The sequence below is a fragment of the Sardina pilchardus genome, chromosome 2, assembly GCF_963854185.1.
Source record: "Sardina pilchardus chromosome 2, fSarPil1.1, whole genome shotgun sequence".
NCBI lineage: Eukaryota > Metazoa > Chordata > Actinopteri > Clupeiformes > Clupeidae > Sardina > Sardina pilchardus.
Window position 1 is genome coordinate 33,009,882 of NC_084995.1, and position 16,971 is coordinate 33,026,852.

Consider the following 16,971-nt stretch of genomic DNA (forward strand, 5'->3'; position numbering starts at 1 on the left):
CCTTCCTCTTCCCTGTCCAGAGGTGGGGCGCGTGCAGGACAATGACAGCTGTGGAGGCTGGAGGAGGATGATCAGGCACAGCCATTTTTTTTTTTTTTTTCAACCGATTACGCAATTAGAAATTCAGTTAAGAGTGAGGCATTTTCCTTTTCTGCCCGTGGAGCTCGATGTCATTCCAATGTCATCACTCGTGTCTTTTGCTCGCGTACACTGCGGTTGAATTAAGAATGTAAGGACATGCACGGACGAAATCCACCAGACTGTGGCTGGCTGCCTCGCTCACCGACATTCTGATCTCATGTGCAAACTCCAGTTGTGTAGGAGGCTGGTCTATCTTCTATTGTGTGTCTCAGTGAAAAGCACCTTTTTAGGTTGTGTGACTGAGCTGTGTGTGTGTGTGTGTGTGTGTGTGTGTGTGTGTGTGTGTGTGTGTGTGTGTGTGTGTGTGTGTGTGTGTGTGTGTGTGTGTGTGTAGGGGTGGGTTGGTGATGGTGGTGGGGGGTGTTCTGTGAAATAACAGGGAGCCTGATATAACGGGGAGATTTTTCTGCCAATTTTATAGGAAACGGCAGGGGGCAAAGGCTGTGGATTTTTTTCCCCCAACCATGAAAGGAGTGCCAAGGAACGGGGAAAAAAAGAAAGAGGGGTACAATGACAACCTTCTGCCACCCACAGGCTGTGTGAGCAGACGAACACAAGAGGATGACGCCTGGCCTGGGGTGACTGGCAGAGAGGTGGCCCTTTTGGAGGGAGAACGAAGCGTTCCGCCACAGCAGCGATCATCACGAGGATTGTCTGAAAGGGTGCCGGCATAGTAATTAAGGGACCAGGATGGGGCGAACTCTGACAGCGCGAAATGTAGAAAGGTGTCAATTGCAACGCTGTCTGTATGTCAGGGATAAAAAAAGAATGAATCAGCTCCTGAAATAAGTCTCTTGTGATCTATGTGAGGCACTGCTCTGCTAGGAAAAGATTCTGTTTGCTCAAGAGGGGAAAAAGAGGCTGACTATCGCAGTGAGTAAATAACAGGTATCACTCTGCACATTTGATAAATAGCTCAGAATAATGTCCAAGATCTGTGTAAGTCGGAGAGAAGTAAGAAATGTAGGCCTGCTCAGTACCCGCACAGCTTGTTCATTTGAAAACTGTCAAGATCCTGCACAGCAGAGCCAGACTCCGTGACTGGGGAAACTTCTACCATTTTTCCAGGGAAAAGATCACAGTTTGTGGCACAGAAGAACCTCATTGAGCTTTGAGCAATCACCATCAATGTTAGATTTTTTTTTCTTTTCAACAGACCCAAATCAACTCCACACCATCCCTTCCCTGAGTGCAATTCTGAACAACCACACTGTCTGCTGCTGAAACAACTGATACACAGGGACACTAATCTCTGTGGAGGCCTCCTTGATTGGGGAACACATTTGTACCCAACTGGGTGTTTTATTGCTGCTACCACACCTCTGGAAACCCCCAGAAACACATTTCTTTACCACTCAGTATCTATTTTCAAGATAACCATCACAATGTAAAGCCAGCTTGCTTATTCTGAAAACAAGACAGCTTTTAGGGGGCATGGAAATCTAGTCGTTCAGACAACACATTACAAGTCAGAGGCAGAGCACTGAAAGTCTCCACTATTCAGTGTATGGGGTGAATAATGAGATACACATCTAAGAAGAAGGCCGTTTTTTTCTGCAGTGGTTCGCTATTTATGTCCGCCGGTGGCAGAACCCAGAGGGAACAATCCACCAACATACTGGTGACAGCTGTACTTAACATCGCAAAGCAGGGAGCTGACAGCCTGGTTAAAATGAACACACACACACACACACACACACACACAGATCCATAGCTACACACATAGACTCAAACACATACATCGGGAGAGAAACATGCTTTACAGCAGGAGTGTACGTTTTCCTATTCTCTGAAGTTTCTATGTTGATGTATTAGGCAACACCTGGACGCACAAAACTAGTCATGGAATAGGATGGTGTCTTTTCTCCTCAGACTTTGTCAGGCATTTTTTATGTCAGTAATTTATGAAGTGTTGTGGGGTAGCTTCACGGAAGACTGCATTTAAATTAGACCATTGTTTAGCATTCATGACTCTGGCTGGAACAAACTCCCTCTTCTTTTCGTCTAGAGAGGAAAGCCACTCTTAAAACTCTGTATGAAAGACTAAATGCCTGACTGTAAGCCTAACCCTAACTCGCCAAATCCCACTGTGCATCTCCAGCTGAAGGATTTGCATCAGTGTCAACCAAACCCATCTACAAAAATAAAAGACAGCTCCATTTTTTTCTTTTACATTATAATCATACCGTAAAAAAAGGGCACTGCATCACTTGGCAGCTCATTTTAAGTTCAATGCCATCTCTCTTTTTTTCTTTCAAAAGATGCCTGAGGCTTTTAATTGCTTTCAAAGCTATAGTGCGGTTCCTTTTCAAAGTGAATTTGTGCAAATGGGCAAATGAGTTGATTTGATGCTAGCGCTGTCAACTCGAAAGGTAAATAAACATTCCTTCTTTTCAAAAAGAGATAATTAAAACTGGGGAATGGAGCTTCAGTGGCCGGGTGTGCATGTGGTCCATGTATCTTCCTGTCTCAGCGACGTGAGAAATTGGCAGCAGTCGCTGGAGTGCCTCCTTGGCGGGGGGGGGCCCCCCCCCATCCCCATCTCCCCCGGTTCCCTTCTCCATCCCACAGCCCTAATGGAGGCTCTCAGACGGAGCTCCACCAGGGGGGCAGTCACAGCTCTCTCTCCCCACGCCCCCGCTGAGGAGCGCCAGCGTGCAGGCAGCTCGGAGGGAGACCTCTGACTGCAGGTTCGCTAGCCGAGCGGAGTAGGAGGGGTAATACTGAGAGCTTTTTGGAGGTCTTTCTTCTTCTGTCAAAGTGATAAGAAGAAAGGAGGACGCTGACGTTTCCATAAGAACCCCTACACACACACACACACACATACACATATACACCTGTCAAAGAGTGCATTGGATTAAGAACTGTGCTTGTGGAAGGACACTCAAAAGCATAGCGAATATATGAAGACGACAAGGATCTAGACAACTGCTAGACTTATTTAACATCAGACAGTAAGCGAGACCACTGCGTAAATGAAAAGTCGATCATTTATTTATTTATTTGCAAAGTAGTTAAAATTGGAGGATGGAAAGACACAAATAGGAATAGGTGTGGTACACTACAGAATTCCTACGGAAAGACAAACACCGACCTCGGGGAGCCCACGGCTGATGTGGGACCACGCTCAAAAATGCTCTATAAATTATAAAAATAAATAATACTTAGACCGACACTCAGTGATGAAAGAGCAGCTGCATTGTAAGTGATTGGGAAAAAGGTTTCATAAAGTACATGTAGTGAACTCATAACAGCAATTTCCAATGTTTGCACTAGTGGAAAGTCTGATATTCCCATAGAGTTGCGCTTGTCAAAAACAAAGGGAACACTAATAGATTCCCAGATTAAAAAGCCTGGCTTTTAAGTCTGCTCTTGCTTAAAAACTCAACTAAAGTGTTCTATTATTTGTGTCCTTAAATCCTGGACCTGAAATGCAAAGGGAAGTCTACATCCAAGCCCTTAAGATCAATGACAACTGAAATAGCGAGACTTTAAAAAATCTGTTTCATCTGAATCCATTCCTAGCTTTATCGAGTGTTTATCTATTGGCCAATATTCTTCCCCAATGTAGCCTAATTAATCAGAAAGGGAAAAAAAAATCATTTCGATTGCACATGCGTCGTGCCAAACGAGAGCCATGCTATCTGAGAATATCAAACATGAGAAATACTTCCTTATTTGCTGCAAAAATGAATACAATACATGAGTTACAATATACTGAATGTACTGTAAACTTTTTTTCCACTTTGCAAAGAGCTTTGCCGAATGGAAAATGAGGGAAAAGACAAGCGTTTCAATCTGAGAATGTAATTGACAGACGATACAAGACAATGGACATTAAAATAGGAGATGGAGAACAGGCTAAAAAAAAAGAAAAAAAAAAAAGTAGCATTGCTCGATTGAAAACCTGTACAAGGGAAAGCATTTCATTGTGGTCTGTTCTTGTGCTTTGGCCTTAATTGACACCAAGTTCCGCTGTGTGGCTGTCTTTATTCCGGCTGACGCTTTTGTCTTGTCTCCATCCAGTCAACTCAGTTGATTTTTGTGACGTTCACGTCACTCAGTAAGGACTGTTATTTATTCACAACTAAAAGAGGCTTGTTTAACGAGAGAGGCGATCAGTGATGCACTGTCTTCGTCCTCTCCCACTCTCTCCAGAAGTGCTCACTTGATTTCAGTCTAAAAATCCAAAATCGCTAACGACAGAGTCCGTCTGCTCCAAAGGAAGTCGTAGACATAAATCAAAAACTCTTCCGCACCTTGACTTATTCGCAACCTGTCCAATGTTTGCTTCCGCTCGAGCAAACAATGCCAATCCAGTTACTGGCCTTCCGAACGTGAGAATGATGCCGTTTTCACAAAGGGGGTCGATGATCAAACAAGCTCAAGTACCTGTGCGGGAAGAAAACACATATTAACCTACTATGTATTAACCTACTATGACACCACTGATGAAGACCCGTTTTACTCAGACACCTCCTCAGTCTCATATTAGCATGCAGTCAGAGCCTTCTTGTTACTGGCATGAGGATTAGTAGCAGTATCTAGTATCAAAAGGAGGACCCTCGACTCTAAATGAACATCACAAAAGAATAGCAAACCTTTATTGTTCCTTGACTGTTGGCAGCGATCAGCACGTTAGACTCCTGTGCAATAGAGAAAAGGACAGAGAAGGGTTCTGATTATTACCAGCCACCATGTTGTACAGTATGAACTTGCTCTATAGGTGAGCAAAAAGGCGCCACTTCAATGCTGCCACCTCTGCATAAGCGGCTAAATCACTGTGCTGCATTAGCGCTAGAGCTAATGGTTGTGTGCTCATGCATAAAGAGGCTATTTTCAGGGAGTGAAAATGACAAGAGAACAGAGTTATGCAACATGGAAATGGATGTGTGGAGGTTGGGAGAACTTGAGGCCATGTTTGTTTTATGATACATTTGCAGTTTGACTGTGGCGCAGATGAAGTATTGATACAAGCTGGCTTTAAGGCCCCCTCCTCCCAACACTCGGGGATGGCATAGTTCCAGGCTGGGGGCTGTTTTTATTTGTTTGTTTGTTTGTTTGTGTAAGCACTCCGCTGCATGAGGTCCAGTAGCCACAGGGCAAGAGGCAGGCATTCAGAATCCCATATAAGAAGCATGCTGCTTTTCCACATAAAAGCAAAAAGGTGCTAAAAGATTCATATTCATATCAAAAGTACACCAAATATATGTGAATGGCCGAGAACCATGTATGTGTGAGTAAAATCATCCATATCATCCCATTCCATGTTTTTCAATATTAAGGAAACAACTCTGTTACTACTTACTGTTCATTCAATCCACTATCAATACTACAAATCAACACTATTCACATTAAAAATCCATCATATTCAGGCCATCTTCAAAATGTCTGATATCAAGTCATCTGAACAGCTCTCACCAGCCTGCCAGACAAAGTTTCCTAACATTAGCACTGCAATTTACACGTGCTCTTATGCTCTAATGGATGTCTAGCGGAGGCTGTCTGGGTGAGATCACTATTCAGGCCACATCATCATACCCCATCTGGCAGCGCCCTCCAGCACACGGCGCTGACAAACTCGTTGGTGTCGTCCTCCTTCTTGTCTTTGTCCAGCACACTCTTCACGGTGTCGAACTTGAAAGTCAGCAACGTTTTGGACAGCCCTTTGTAGTAGAGATAAAGGGAGTTGTTCTCGCTTCCTGCAGGGGGGGGGAATACAGAACGACCAGACAGTGTCAGTGATGAAGTGCTTCATCACGGGCTTCCGTCAGTGGCGCTTTGCGCTCATTACATCCAGCCACCTCCTCTAAGAAGACAAGCCCGTGATATGATACTAATATTCCCCTCGTCTGTCTAATAAACACACACACACACACTTCCCCTCCCCGCGGCATCAGCAGGCGGACTCTGATGGACGACCCCCGGCGCACGCAACACCCCATCACGGCGCCGCTCTCATCGAGGAGGAAAGAGCAGCGCTCTGTTCAGTGCCAGGGTCTCTGATGCCCCGTGGCAGAAAATGCCTGTGCCAGCTGGGCCTTTTAGTACATCGCTCCTCTGTCTCTCTCGCTCTCCCTTCACCACCACCAGCACCACCACCAGCAGCATCACCAGCACCAACCCCCTGAGGAGAAGAGGAGCTGTGTGTGTGGTCACACTCACCACACGCCACGTAGTCTCCGTTGGAGGCCAGTCCCACAAAGTTCTTCTCGTTGATGTGGCCTTTGAAGGAGCGCAGGCAGTAGGGCTTGTTGACGTTCCACAGCTTCAGTTGACTGTCCGTGGAACTGTCGGGGGTTGGGGGGGGGGGGGGGGGGGCACAGGGAACATCTTAAATGGAACGAAAAACTAAATAAAGTACTTTGGGAAACCCAAGAGTACATAAGTCACATTTGACAAAAACACAAAATGTAGGCCTGTGGGACTTACGCAGACACAATTTCCTCCCCGTTGACAAATTTCGCATAAGAAACAGCTTTTCTGTGTCCCTTGAAGACCATGATGGGTTGCTTGGTGTTCCGCAGGTCATAGTAGTGGACACAATGGTCTGCAAGATCATGAACATATTAGCCTACAAAAAGTCTCTGAACGTTAGACCAGATTTGTGATTTGTGTACTGTTGTGGGCAAAAGCAATTGCGATAGGGAAGGCAAATACCTGCACAGCCAAAGGCAAGGTGATACCTCGAGGTGGGACTGAACTTAACACAGCATACATTTGCCTTGGCCTCGATGCTGGCCACAGAGTTGTCAAGGTTGGTAGACCATAACTTCACTAAAAGAGCACAAATAAAATTTGTTTCCAAAATGTATTTAATAACAGTTTGCGGTGGAATGTCAAAACAATACTTTCAAAGCAGAACAACAATGACTAACACACTTGACAACAAGTCTCCAAATAAAGTTCTTATTCATGTTATGAAAGGTCCCATTACAAAACTAGTTCTTGAAATGATAACAATAAGCAAACTACTGAGATGAGGAGGATGAGAGCTATTCAGAAGGTATGGTTTGAAAAGCCTGCAGAAAAGGCAAAAGCTTCTGGAGCATCAAAAGCTACTGAACCATTACTGATGCAGGTCACATCACAGCGGAATTAGCTTTGAATATGGTGTATCCTGAGAGAAAGCTTTTCTTTTCAGATGTCTTTTTCAATGCATCTTTTTAATCTACAGCCATCAAAATTATGCTCCATGGTAAATAGCTGAATTCTAAATGAGGAATGCAGCAATAAGGCTGTAAGATGTTGAAATGCTTCAGGCTGGAAAAAAAAAGAAAAGAAAAAAAATCTGCAAGGCCCTCCACCACCCTCATCCACCCCCACCCTCATACTGGCAAATGATGCCTTCTTTTGTTTAGACGAGCGTAAAATTCTCTCCTCCTACCTTTCGCATCATCTGAGCCGGAAGCCAGAAGTTTAGGGTCCATCAGATTGAAATCCACACTCCAACACCTCTTCTCGTGCTCCTGAGGGAACCGCGGCAAATGAGTTTAGTCACAACGCACAGACATCTGAAGGGCCCAGGCAATCTTGGGCACTTTAAACATAATGCGCGGACACGTTAAGCGGAAATGCAATCTGAAGGCCCCCACAATGGCTCTCCAGGCAAAGAAGATTCCCTGGTGTGCATTTCAATTCATGAAGTGACCACGGGCTCCCGCTATGAAATAAACAATGAAGGGAAAAAAGGAAAAAAAAGGGGGGGGGGGGGGGGGGGATAAAAATTCCCGCCTGTCACAGAGCAGCACAGAGAATACGGTAAACATGTTTCCGTCATATATGTACATAGGTAATGCAGCCTGACCATGGGCAACTTCATGTTATGAAAAATGTAGCTCCTTTTCTACAGGACTTGACTAGTAAATCACCAATGAGATATAGCGAAAGCCCAGAGGTGATACCCTGCTGGTCAGAGTCATTATTCACAACAGGCAGTAGGGGGAGAAAAAACCTGCATAATGGTTTTAAAAAAAAAAACGCTCTATGAACTCCCTCCTGATGCATAAGGCATCGAGGCAAGACACTCCCTCTGGCCTGAGCAAGGGGTACACGTACCTGGTAGACTTTTGACCTTTGACCTGTGAAGCCATCCCAGAGGATGACCGTTCCCTCGTAGTCGCTGCTTGCCAACAGATTCTTGTGGTAGCTACTCCAGCTGATACAGCTGCATGGGAGGAAGTGTGCAAGTACAGCATGTCAGCATTGGAAACGGTCAAGCACGCAAACGCTTTCCCAGCGGAAAATGTGAAGGTGGAGAGGCACACCTAATTTTGGAGTTGCACGTCATCTCGTTGACGGGGTAGTGGATGTCCACGGCATCCTGGATCACAGTGCCGTACTCGTAGACCTTAATTTTCTTGGTGACGCCGGCGATGGCGAAGTAATCACAGTCGCGGTCAAACTCGATGCTGCAGGAAGGGAGAGGGGCAAGGGGGGGGGGACAGAGGAGAACGGTCAACCCTGGCGCCAGCCAACACGACCCCGATCAGTGCCAGCTAGCGGCTTTCACAGGTCCCTCTCCATCACAAACATGGCTCAAGACAGGCAAGCTTTATCTTCCACGCACTACTGTGTCTGCACTGCATCAATGAATCACCGTTCACCAGGGTGTCATCACCATCACCATAAGCTGCTGAACGAAAGTGAAAACAGCACAGCTCTACAGACTACAGATTTTCCATGAAAGCCCACATGACACAGGCATCAAGAAAATTGCTAAATTTCTAAGCAATTCATTGTTGAGACAGTGTTAAAAATGCATTTTCAAATTACTCTACGGATTACAAACAAGGTTTGGACATTGAGGTATTCCGTCACATGAAAAGTCTTTCATTACACAAGAACACCATCTACTGGACTTTACCGGTACTGAAAGCTTAACACATAAAGAGCCATACTGTTTTATAGGGGCAGCTAATGGCATCAGCTTTTCAGTTATCCTGACGTAAATCAGTCATTTTGAAGGACAACTAAGACAAATCAAAGCCAAAGACACATCTGTAAGATGTCAAATCATTTAGTGAGGGTCAAACAATTTCAGCGGATATCGTTTGTTTACTTTCCTTCGTCTGCAAATAAATACCTGTAAGCATGCAGTAAGGGCCTAATGCGGTGGACAAAAACACTACTGCAAAGACACGAGAGATGTTCACACAGCAGTACCTGGAGACAATACTGGAGCCGTTGTAGAGGTCACTTGCATAGGAGAGGGTGGCCAGAGGCCGGACAGAGTTGTACCGTGTGAATTTCGAGAGACACTCCATGAAATCGTCCAGCTGATTTACACCCCTACTGTCATCTTCAAGAAAACAAGACAAACCGAACAATTAAACTGAGTTTGAGTTGAAGAGTGTAATTAGACATGCCTATCCAGAAAAGCGTCCATAAATCAACATTCAACATTCAAGTGATGTTACAATGTCTTCTGTTACCGGTTATTCGAGACATCCTATTGGAGAAGTAGCATTGTTCCAAGTCTTCAAAGTGAGCAGTGAGTCTTTTTCGGCGTGACGCCAGTGTGCTATTATACCACGTTTGTCTTTTCCCCTAAAACAACAAAAAAAGTTATGTCACATCATAGTATGCCGCCATATCCCCAAACTGACTTAACATAATGCTAAATATAACTTGTCCTAAAATCATTCAAAGTTCATTTTTGTTATGATGACAAGGTCTTCCTTCAGTCTTTGAGCTGTTTTCTTTGCCATACTTACAGCTAAACTTGAACATACACATGGAAATTACGACTTAACATTTAACTGAAGTACCAGTGGCTCAAATCTTTTAAAACAAACATATAGAAGCCTTAATGACATTAATTTTCATCTGAAACCCTAATGTCAGAATAAAAACAAAAGCTTGTCATTACCTGAGAGCTTCCGCCAAATCCCGGAGGTTGATTATAATCTGTGGACTCTATAATACTACTGTGAAGAAAAGAAAATCACAGGGTGACTTCACGGATCACCTCAAAAGTCAGGCTATTCAACGTGGGCAGCACTGAGCAACAATTCCCGGTCAGCCACTTCCCTGGCCAAGGCCTCTCACCTGGGTGCAGGAGAAGGGGCTTCAAACTGAGGAACTGTGCTGTCCAAATTGGGGTCCATGTCACTTGATGGTGAATGTAGTCCACTCATTTCCTATAATGATTCACAACAGATGGAAACAGTATCAATAGCAAGACATAACATTAGTTATGACAACAACAAAGCATTAGCTTACCATTGCTCATGCAGAGCCAGCTTGCAGTTCATAAAAAGGCACCATAGATTTTTGGACTTTTTTTTGTCACAGTTGACCTCAAAAATATTTGGCCTCAAGATGTTCTGGTGATTTGTGGACTTCTCATTTTGCAAGCCAACTTTTCATGCATTTCTTAGCCACGAGAGAGCTGTGAGGCTATACTTTGTTTATTGTTGTTCTGAAAGTGTGCTAGTCATAGGCAGTAATACAACGCGCTCTGCTCAAACGCTTGATTCTAGTGTTTACATTTTTGCTCTTTCCTTCACGTCCGGTCAGGAGTGTCTAGTGTACTGATGCCCAAAAAAAACAAGCAAAGCAGTGAGCAACGAGAAAATCTACTTTGCATGAACCAGAGGTGATTCAAAATACTTCAAAAAATCATTTAGCCAATTTAGAAAGATGAAAAGCACAGCTTTCACAAGACAGACATTGCTAGTTTCTCCTTCCCCAACAATGATATTAGGCTCCCATATCTGCATTGGGCCAACTTTGTGATGTGAAACTATAAGCAACATAAAGAGCTTCTTGTGCTGCTGTAATGAAATGTCTTTTGTTGCTGTTTTTTCAACTAGAGCATACAAATGGGACATATTTTTTAATAAATTGGACTAAGGTACCAGTGCTCCAAATCTTTAAAACAAATGCGAAGCCTTAATGACAAATAATTAGTTTAGAGGCAACATTAAAAATAACATAGAATTGAATTGAATTTTGAATTTTGAATTTTGATATATTTTTGAGAGTAAAGGGGGTTGAAAAATGTCAAGTTCTGCTGGAAAAAAAACCAAAAGTAATACAATCACAGCACAACTGACCAAATAGATCATATCATATTCAAAGACAAATACTTACCTCAACTCGTTTGATGTCTTCTTCCAAAAAGTTGACCTCCTTTTGTAACTGGTCTAGTTGCTGATGAGTAACAAAACAGCCATCAGCACAAACGCTCATTTGAAGTTGGTACAAGGGCTTGAAGCATAGAAAGAGATCAACATTTCAGAGTGGAATGGATGGAGATTAAAGAGTACTGGCACCTCTCTCTTATTTCGTCTTGCCTCCTGAAGAAATTCCATTAAGATTTGGCGCTGAGCAGCTTGCGATTCCTAAGAGATAGTGAATGGGTCAATGCATCACCAAATCTGCATTCCCCCTGACCACTATTAGAGACTGAAAGGGGGAAACCCATCTTACCGCCTCCAGCTGCTTCTTCTTCTGCAGAAATAACTCCAGCATGTAGTTGACGTTTGCCAAATCCAGACTTTCTTGATCTGTGCCCAGAACATCTTGGGAAAACGGCCATCTATGACCATTCTATAGACAGAGCAGATATGTCATCGTACATGCTATGAGATTAATTAACACTACAAAACGGAAAACAATTCAAACTGAAACTACATAGGGATGGCAGAACACTTTCTCATGCACGATACTGGTATCTCATGAGTATCTAGATATATATCTGCTTTTAAACCGCTAGATTGTTGATAATTCTTCTTCCAACATGCATGTTGGAGGCAGCAATGGTTCAGGCCCAAACAAGCAATGGCACAGTGCACAAACAAGCAGGTGAATAATAATGGCAAAAGAAAACGGCTATTAACCTATAAAAAGTGTCACTATAAGTAAATGGCTATTCATCAATGAACAGTGTCAACATGCAAGTTATTATGTTGTTATGTAGTCTATGCTCATTGGGTTGTTGATAAGGAGGGGAAAGATTTCTGTGGGAGACGCTTTGGGATTGGGATTGGGATTGTGTATACAACCGTGGTCACTTACAGGATGGTCTCTCTTGAGTCGCTTCTCCTCACAGCGCTGCTTCTGCTTCAGAATGAGCTCATTTACTACAAAAATACACAAATGCATATGAATTATAAGTAACAAACACCTTGCAATTCACCAACAATTAAGTTGCTCTCATAGACTGTATAAAAAAGGTATACATAGAGAAGAAGTCTTCTTAACTGATCTGATAACCTAATAATCCCTAATGATGCCCTTGAAAATGACAACATTGCACATGTTATATATTAGAAATCCCAAATTAAGTCTGCATTTAATTCTGTTATTCTGATCTCTCAAAAACACAAAGAGAACACTAGCAGTCAGAAGGCAGGTGGGCACAGCTGGTGTATAACCTAAGATTTTGGACAACAATATTACTGAGATGAGTAATAACTGCATTAGAGTAAAGTTTATTCCAATAAGAAAAAAAAGTGTTAAATTAACATACCAAGAAAGTTTGGATAGAGCTGATCCACATTATCGATAATGTAGTTACATTTTGGGCACCTGTTGCTGTCTTCCAAGCTCTGACGGATACACTTGTAACTATGAGGCAATTGAGAACAAGATTAATCAAATCAATAACTGGCACGTTAGTAAGTATGCACAATTATGACAAATATGGATCGCGTTTAGACATGTACGTTTATACACAGTTGGGTTTTTTTTTTTTTTAATTAAAGAGAAATATGACAAGAACGTAAAAAGGAAATACATCTCAGCGACAACATCGCTACTCACCAGAAACTATGACCACACTTTGTCATGTGAGCTTCCTCTATCATCTCAAAACAGATGGGACTTGTAAAACAAGACACATTTAACGTTACTTAAATTACAAACATTATTTAGCATGTCAAATTCAAGAAAAGACTCTTTGCCCTGATGTTGTGCCAAAGGCCACTGACTAATGACACTGGTTAATCTCTCCTGGACAGTTTTACTTCACTACAACGTCATTAAAAGCAATGAAACGAACGTTACTTTGTGAAGGATAGCTGCTTAGCTAACTGGCAAGCGACAGACCACTGGCAATACCAGATCTGCCTTTTCAACGCATAAATACTTAATGCAACAACTGTTTCGAACCTGATCAATTAGACAAATAGTAGTTTTGCAACAAAGTCTGGCAAATGATAACTGCGGCCGTGTACGTTAGGTGCGATAACAAGCTACGTAGCTTCTAGCTAAGGTAACTAAGATGGCTAACATTGCCGTTGCTGGCTGGTTCGTTCTCGGGCTTCTCAGACTCTTACAACTTTTTTATTCTAGTTTTCTGGATTCTGCAGTATCAGAGCCGGAGAAAGTCAATCGAAGTTCAATAAAGTCTGAACATCCCTTAATGGCGTTTCAAAACAGAGAATCACAATAGCTGCCAAACGGGATTTCAAACTGAGATTTTAACGTTGGCTAGCTGTTCAGCTGCCACCAAATATTACCCATGCAACGTTAGCAATAGCGAAGTTAGCAGCTTGGCCATCACTAGTTTGGATAACTTTCAACAGCTTGATGGCATTACTCAACAAATTACTCACCATACAAAGTCATTGCTCTTATCTTCATAAGAATTTATAAGACCATTATAAAGGGGAGTTTGTAGATGTCGTTTTTTACTGCAGCTTCCTCCAGAAGAAGATCCAGGTCTGCCACTAAGCGGTGTTAAATTGTTGCCCCTTTGAGATTGGACCCCAAGTGAAGGTACAGGCAATCCTTCGCCTCCTGTTCCCATAGTTCGTGAGGATACTGCATTTCCAGAATTGTTCCCGTTTGTAGCATTGCTCACAGCACTGACTGCACTGGTGTTACTGGCAGGGCTAATGCTGCTGCTTGTTCCAGGCCCTGAGCCTGACCCTCCACCAGTGAGCGGCTGACGGCTACCTGACATTCTTCAAAGCCGCTGCTCAAGTCCACTGGAAGGCCGTAGCTAGCGTTGCTCGATTCTTCAAAGCATCCGGGCAGTGATCCCCGAGATAACAGGCTAGCTGACGTTAAGATTCGGTAATTCAGTAAGATATTCAAAAACGATGACACTCCAATGGCAACTATTTAGCTAGTTATTTGGGAAAGTACTGATGCAGCCCGAATAGTTTAACACCGACCAAAACCGGTAAAATCGTGAGAACATTCAGCTCAGTGTCGTTTTGTTGACAAAATCTAACAGCATACACTTTAGCTAGCTAGCTACGCTAAATATCCTCAGTTGCCCAGTAGCATGCGACAACTTCCTCTACGTCGATGGAGAAGGCTGTTAGCTGAGGAATGTATCGTACTGCCATCTGTTGTGAAGGAGTAGGCTACTTGATGGAGGCCCATCACTATTCCGAGAATATCCTCAACTGAGTCGGGATGCGCCAATCATCAAAAAGCAGCAGATAAGAAAAATAAACTTTCCCTACTCTCTGGACGTAGCTACAGGAAAAAAAAAAAAGAAAAAAAAAACATTAGTTCGTTCCATCGAATGCGTGTCAGTGGAATTCCATAGGCAGATCTCAGACATGAGGTGAAAAAGCATCTGGTCTATTAACCATAGTGAAGCCTATGAAATCGCACCATTGAACGTGAACCAAAACGGCATCAGATGTAATTGTTTTTTTTTTTTTTTTTTTTTTTTTTCATGATCGGCTTCATCATAACAGAGGTTGTCCCGAGAATTTATGCAGGTCTTAAGTCAAGCGCTAGGGGGCATTGCATCCTCTTTTAGTGGCTAACTAATTAAATGAATCAACAGCTTAATAAACACCTGTAAATGACTAAATACATAGGCATATGTGGATAAATTAAGTCACCACTGATGCATCTTCATCCAAACTTCACGTTATCAGTCTTTTCTAAAAATTAAAAATAAATAAAAAAAAATAATAAATAGGCTGCCATATGTACTTCAAAATACATCACATTTATTTGAGATTGTGTTTAAATTGGCCCATATTTTTATTTTTCCTTGGCCCCTTCAAAAGTAAGCCCTATTTACAGTATGCTGTCCACTATTCTATATGCACATCATGAATGCACATAAATTAATTTATAGTAATCGATTCTAATTTAGACCGATAATTTGCCCAACAAGGTGTCTAAACCTGATTTGTTACACTTTGGAGAGAGAGAGATGGATATCATGGCAGTTATTAACCTTGATCCAGAATGAACAATGCAGCTTTGCTCGTGTAGGCTATACTAGACATGAAGACAATCTGCTGATTGTATGGGAATAATATGACATTTTCAGTTTACTCAGTATTTGCCAAACTGAGTGTATCTGATCAATTTAAATGCAATATGTTTTTTTTAAAAAAAATAGTGCATGGATGATGTAAACACTGGATCTGAATTTGCATAATTGTGGATTGAGTGTTTCACCTTTTATTTATTTATTTATCTATTTATTAACAAATATCAGTTTTGTGCCATGGCCACATTACGTAGCCTATGAAATAAAAGTAGAGGAAACAGTTTCTTTTAACTCTTCTTTTATTATGCATTATCCTGTCTTAAACCCAAATCAGCTGTGTCACTCTGATAACACACCTGCTATCAGTTATGAACAACGTAAACATTATGTTTTCCCTCTGTGGTTTATGGTTACTTGCTGTAAAACAAACAACATGCGGAAGTACTATGCACCTATGTTACAGGAGAATCTTAGCGCATGACGAAGGAGAAAAGTCAATAAACAAAGACCCCCCGCACCCCCCCGCACACACACTAAATTATACCACTCTGGCTAGAACTGTGAAAATAGGGATGTTTCTCTCTCCCTCTCCCTGAATGTTTCTGCATTTGTCCAGCACATCAGGTTGAATTTTCCCCATTGTGTTTCCTGGCCAGTCAGACATGGGTAGGGGTTGGGCAGGCTCAAATGAAGGATAATCTCTTAGAGGTCCTTTGCAGTGGGGGGTGAGGCCCAGGAGCAACCATTCACTTTTTTGCACAGTTGCAGCTGGATCTCAAAGCACTTTCCTACAAAAAGCTGAATGTTTTGCAGGCAGATCCTCAGGCTGGTTGCGGAATTCTTGCCTCCCACTGTTAGGACCCTTTCTACCCCTGAAGGGGCCCCTACCACAACTGCCAGTCGCTCTAGTCAGGGTTGTTTGCAAATTGAGCCAGGCAAAAATAGTAGGGTTAAAAAATGTGAAATCTGAAGTTAACTAGATATTATTTTTCTCAATATGCCATTTTATCATGGTGCAAGTTTGAGTATAAATGTGGGAAAATCCCCCTCAAGTCCAAGTATTAGCTTATGCACCTGCACAGTTCAGTGTTGTTACAGAGCTACTATTCAACTGGGACAACAGGGGGAAGGGCTTACGCCACACTCTCAAGTTGCTGTGTGGCACTGCTGTCGCTCAACAGATTGCAAATTCAAGATGTTTGTTACTTTGTTTTGAGCATTCAGTGTTGGGTGAAATGTTGTCAAAGCAGAAACAAAGACTTGCACACATTCTTGACTGTAGCAATTATGCAATCATGTGTAAAACCTAATCTTTAAACTTCTCGAAAAATCCCAATAAAACTAGATAAATTAAAAAAAGAAACAAAGAATTAGAAAGTGCTTGCTGAGGTGAGTCAGCTAAGTGGTTAACACATGTTTTTCTATGATTGAAATTTGCCTGCTATAGTCAATCACTTACATAGCCTATTATGAATGTTTCCAACTGATGATTCATAATTTAAGGGCGGATGCTTACAGGTATTCCTTGTAGAGCAAGAGCATCACAACGCAGACTGAAGTTGATTCTTTGGATCTTATGAGACAGAGATTCATTGTAGACTTCCAAGAGCAGAATGTGCAGGCTTTCACCT

At 42.5% G+C, this 16,971-nt stretch overlaps 1 protein-coding gene across 1 annotated transcript; it reads right to left on the bottom strand.

Moving 5' to 3' along the window:
- Positions 1–3,117: 3,117 nt before the first annotated feature.
- Positions 3,118–14,357, bottom strand: cop1 (COP1 E3 ubiquitin ligase). The gene is made up of 20 exons (XM_062527645.1): positions 13,707–14,357; positions 12,913–12,972; positions 12,620–12,717; positions 12,166–12,230; positions 11,578–11,697; positions 11,421–11,489; positions 11,239–11,298; positions 10,192–10,283; positions 10,013–10,070; positions 9,576–9,690; positions 9,307–9,442; positions 8,409–8,552; positions 8,200–8,308; positions 7,529–7,610; positions 6,802–6,918; positions 6,574–6,691; positions 6,307–6,431; positions 5,683–5,843; positions 4,743–4,787; positions 3,118–4,533 (listed from the first exon to the last, which is right to left on the bottom strand). The coding sequence occupies exons 1-20, from the start codon at positions 14,054–14,056 to the stop codon at positions 4,516–4,518; spliced, it is 2,142 nt and encodes a 713-aa protein (XP_062383629.1). The 5' UTR covers positions 14,057–14,357; the 3' UTR covers positions 3,118–4,515.
- Between the last annotated feature and the right edge of the window lie 2,614 nt (positions 14,358–16,971).

Coding starts and splice junctions, on each gene's coding strand:
- cop1 (XM_062527645.1), bottom strand. CDS start 14,056: ATGTCAGGTAGCCGTCAGCCGCTCACTGGTGGAGGGTCAGGCTCAGGG. Junction 12,231..12,619: donor GCTCTATCCAAACTTTCTTG/GTATGTTAATTT, acceptor GTATTTTTGTAG/TAAATGAGCTCATTCTGAAG. Junction 6,432..6,573: donor GGGGAGGAAATTGTGTCTGC/GTAAGTCCCACA, acceptor AACCCCCGACAG/TTCCACGGACAGTCAACTGA.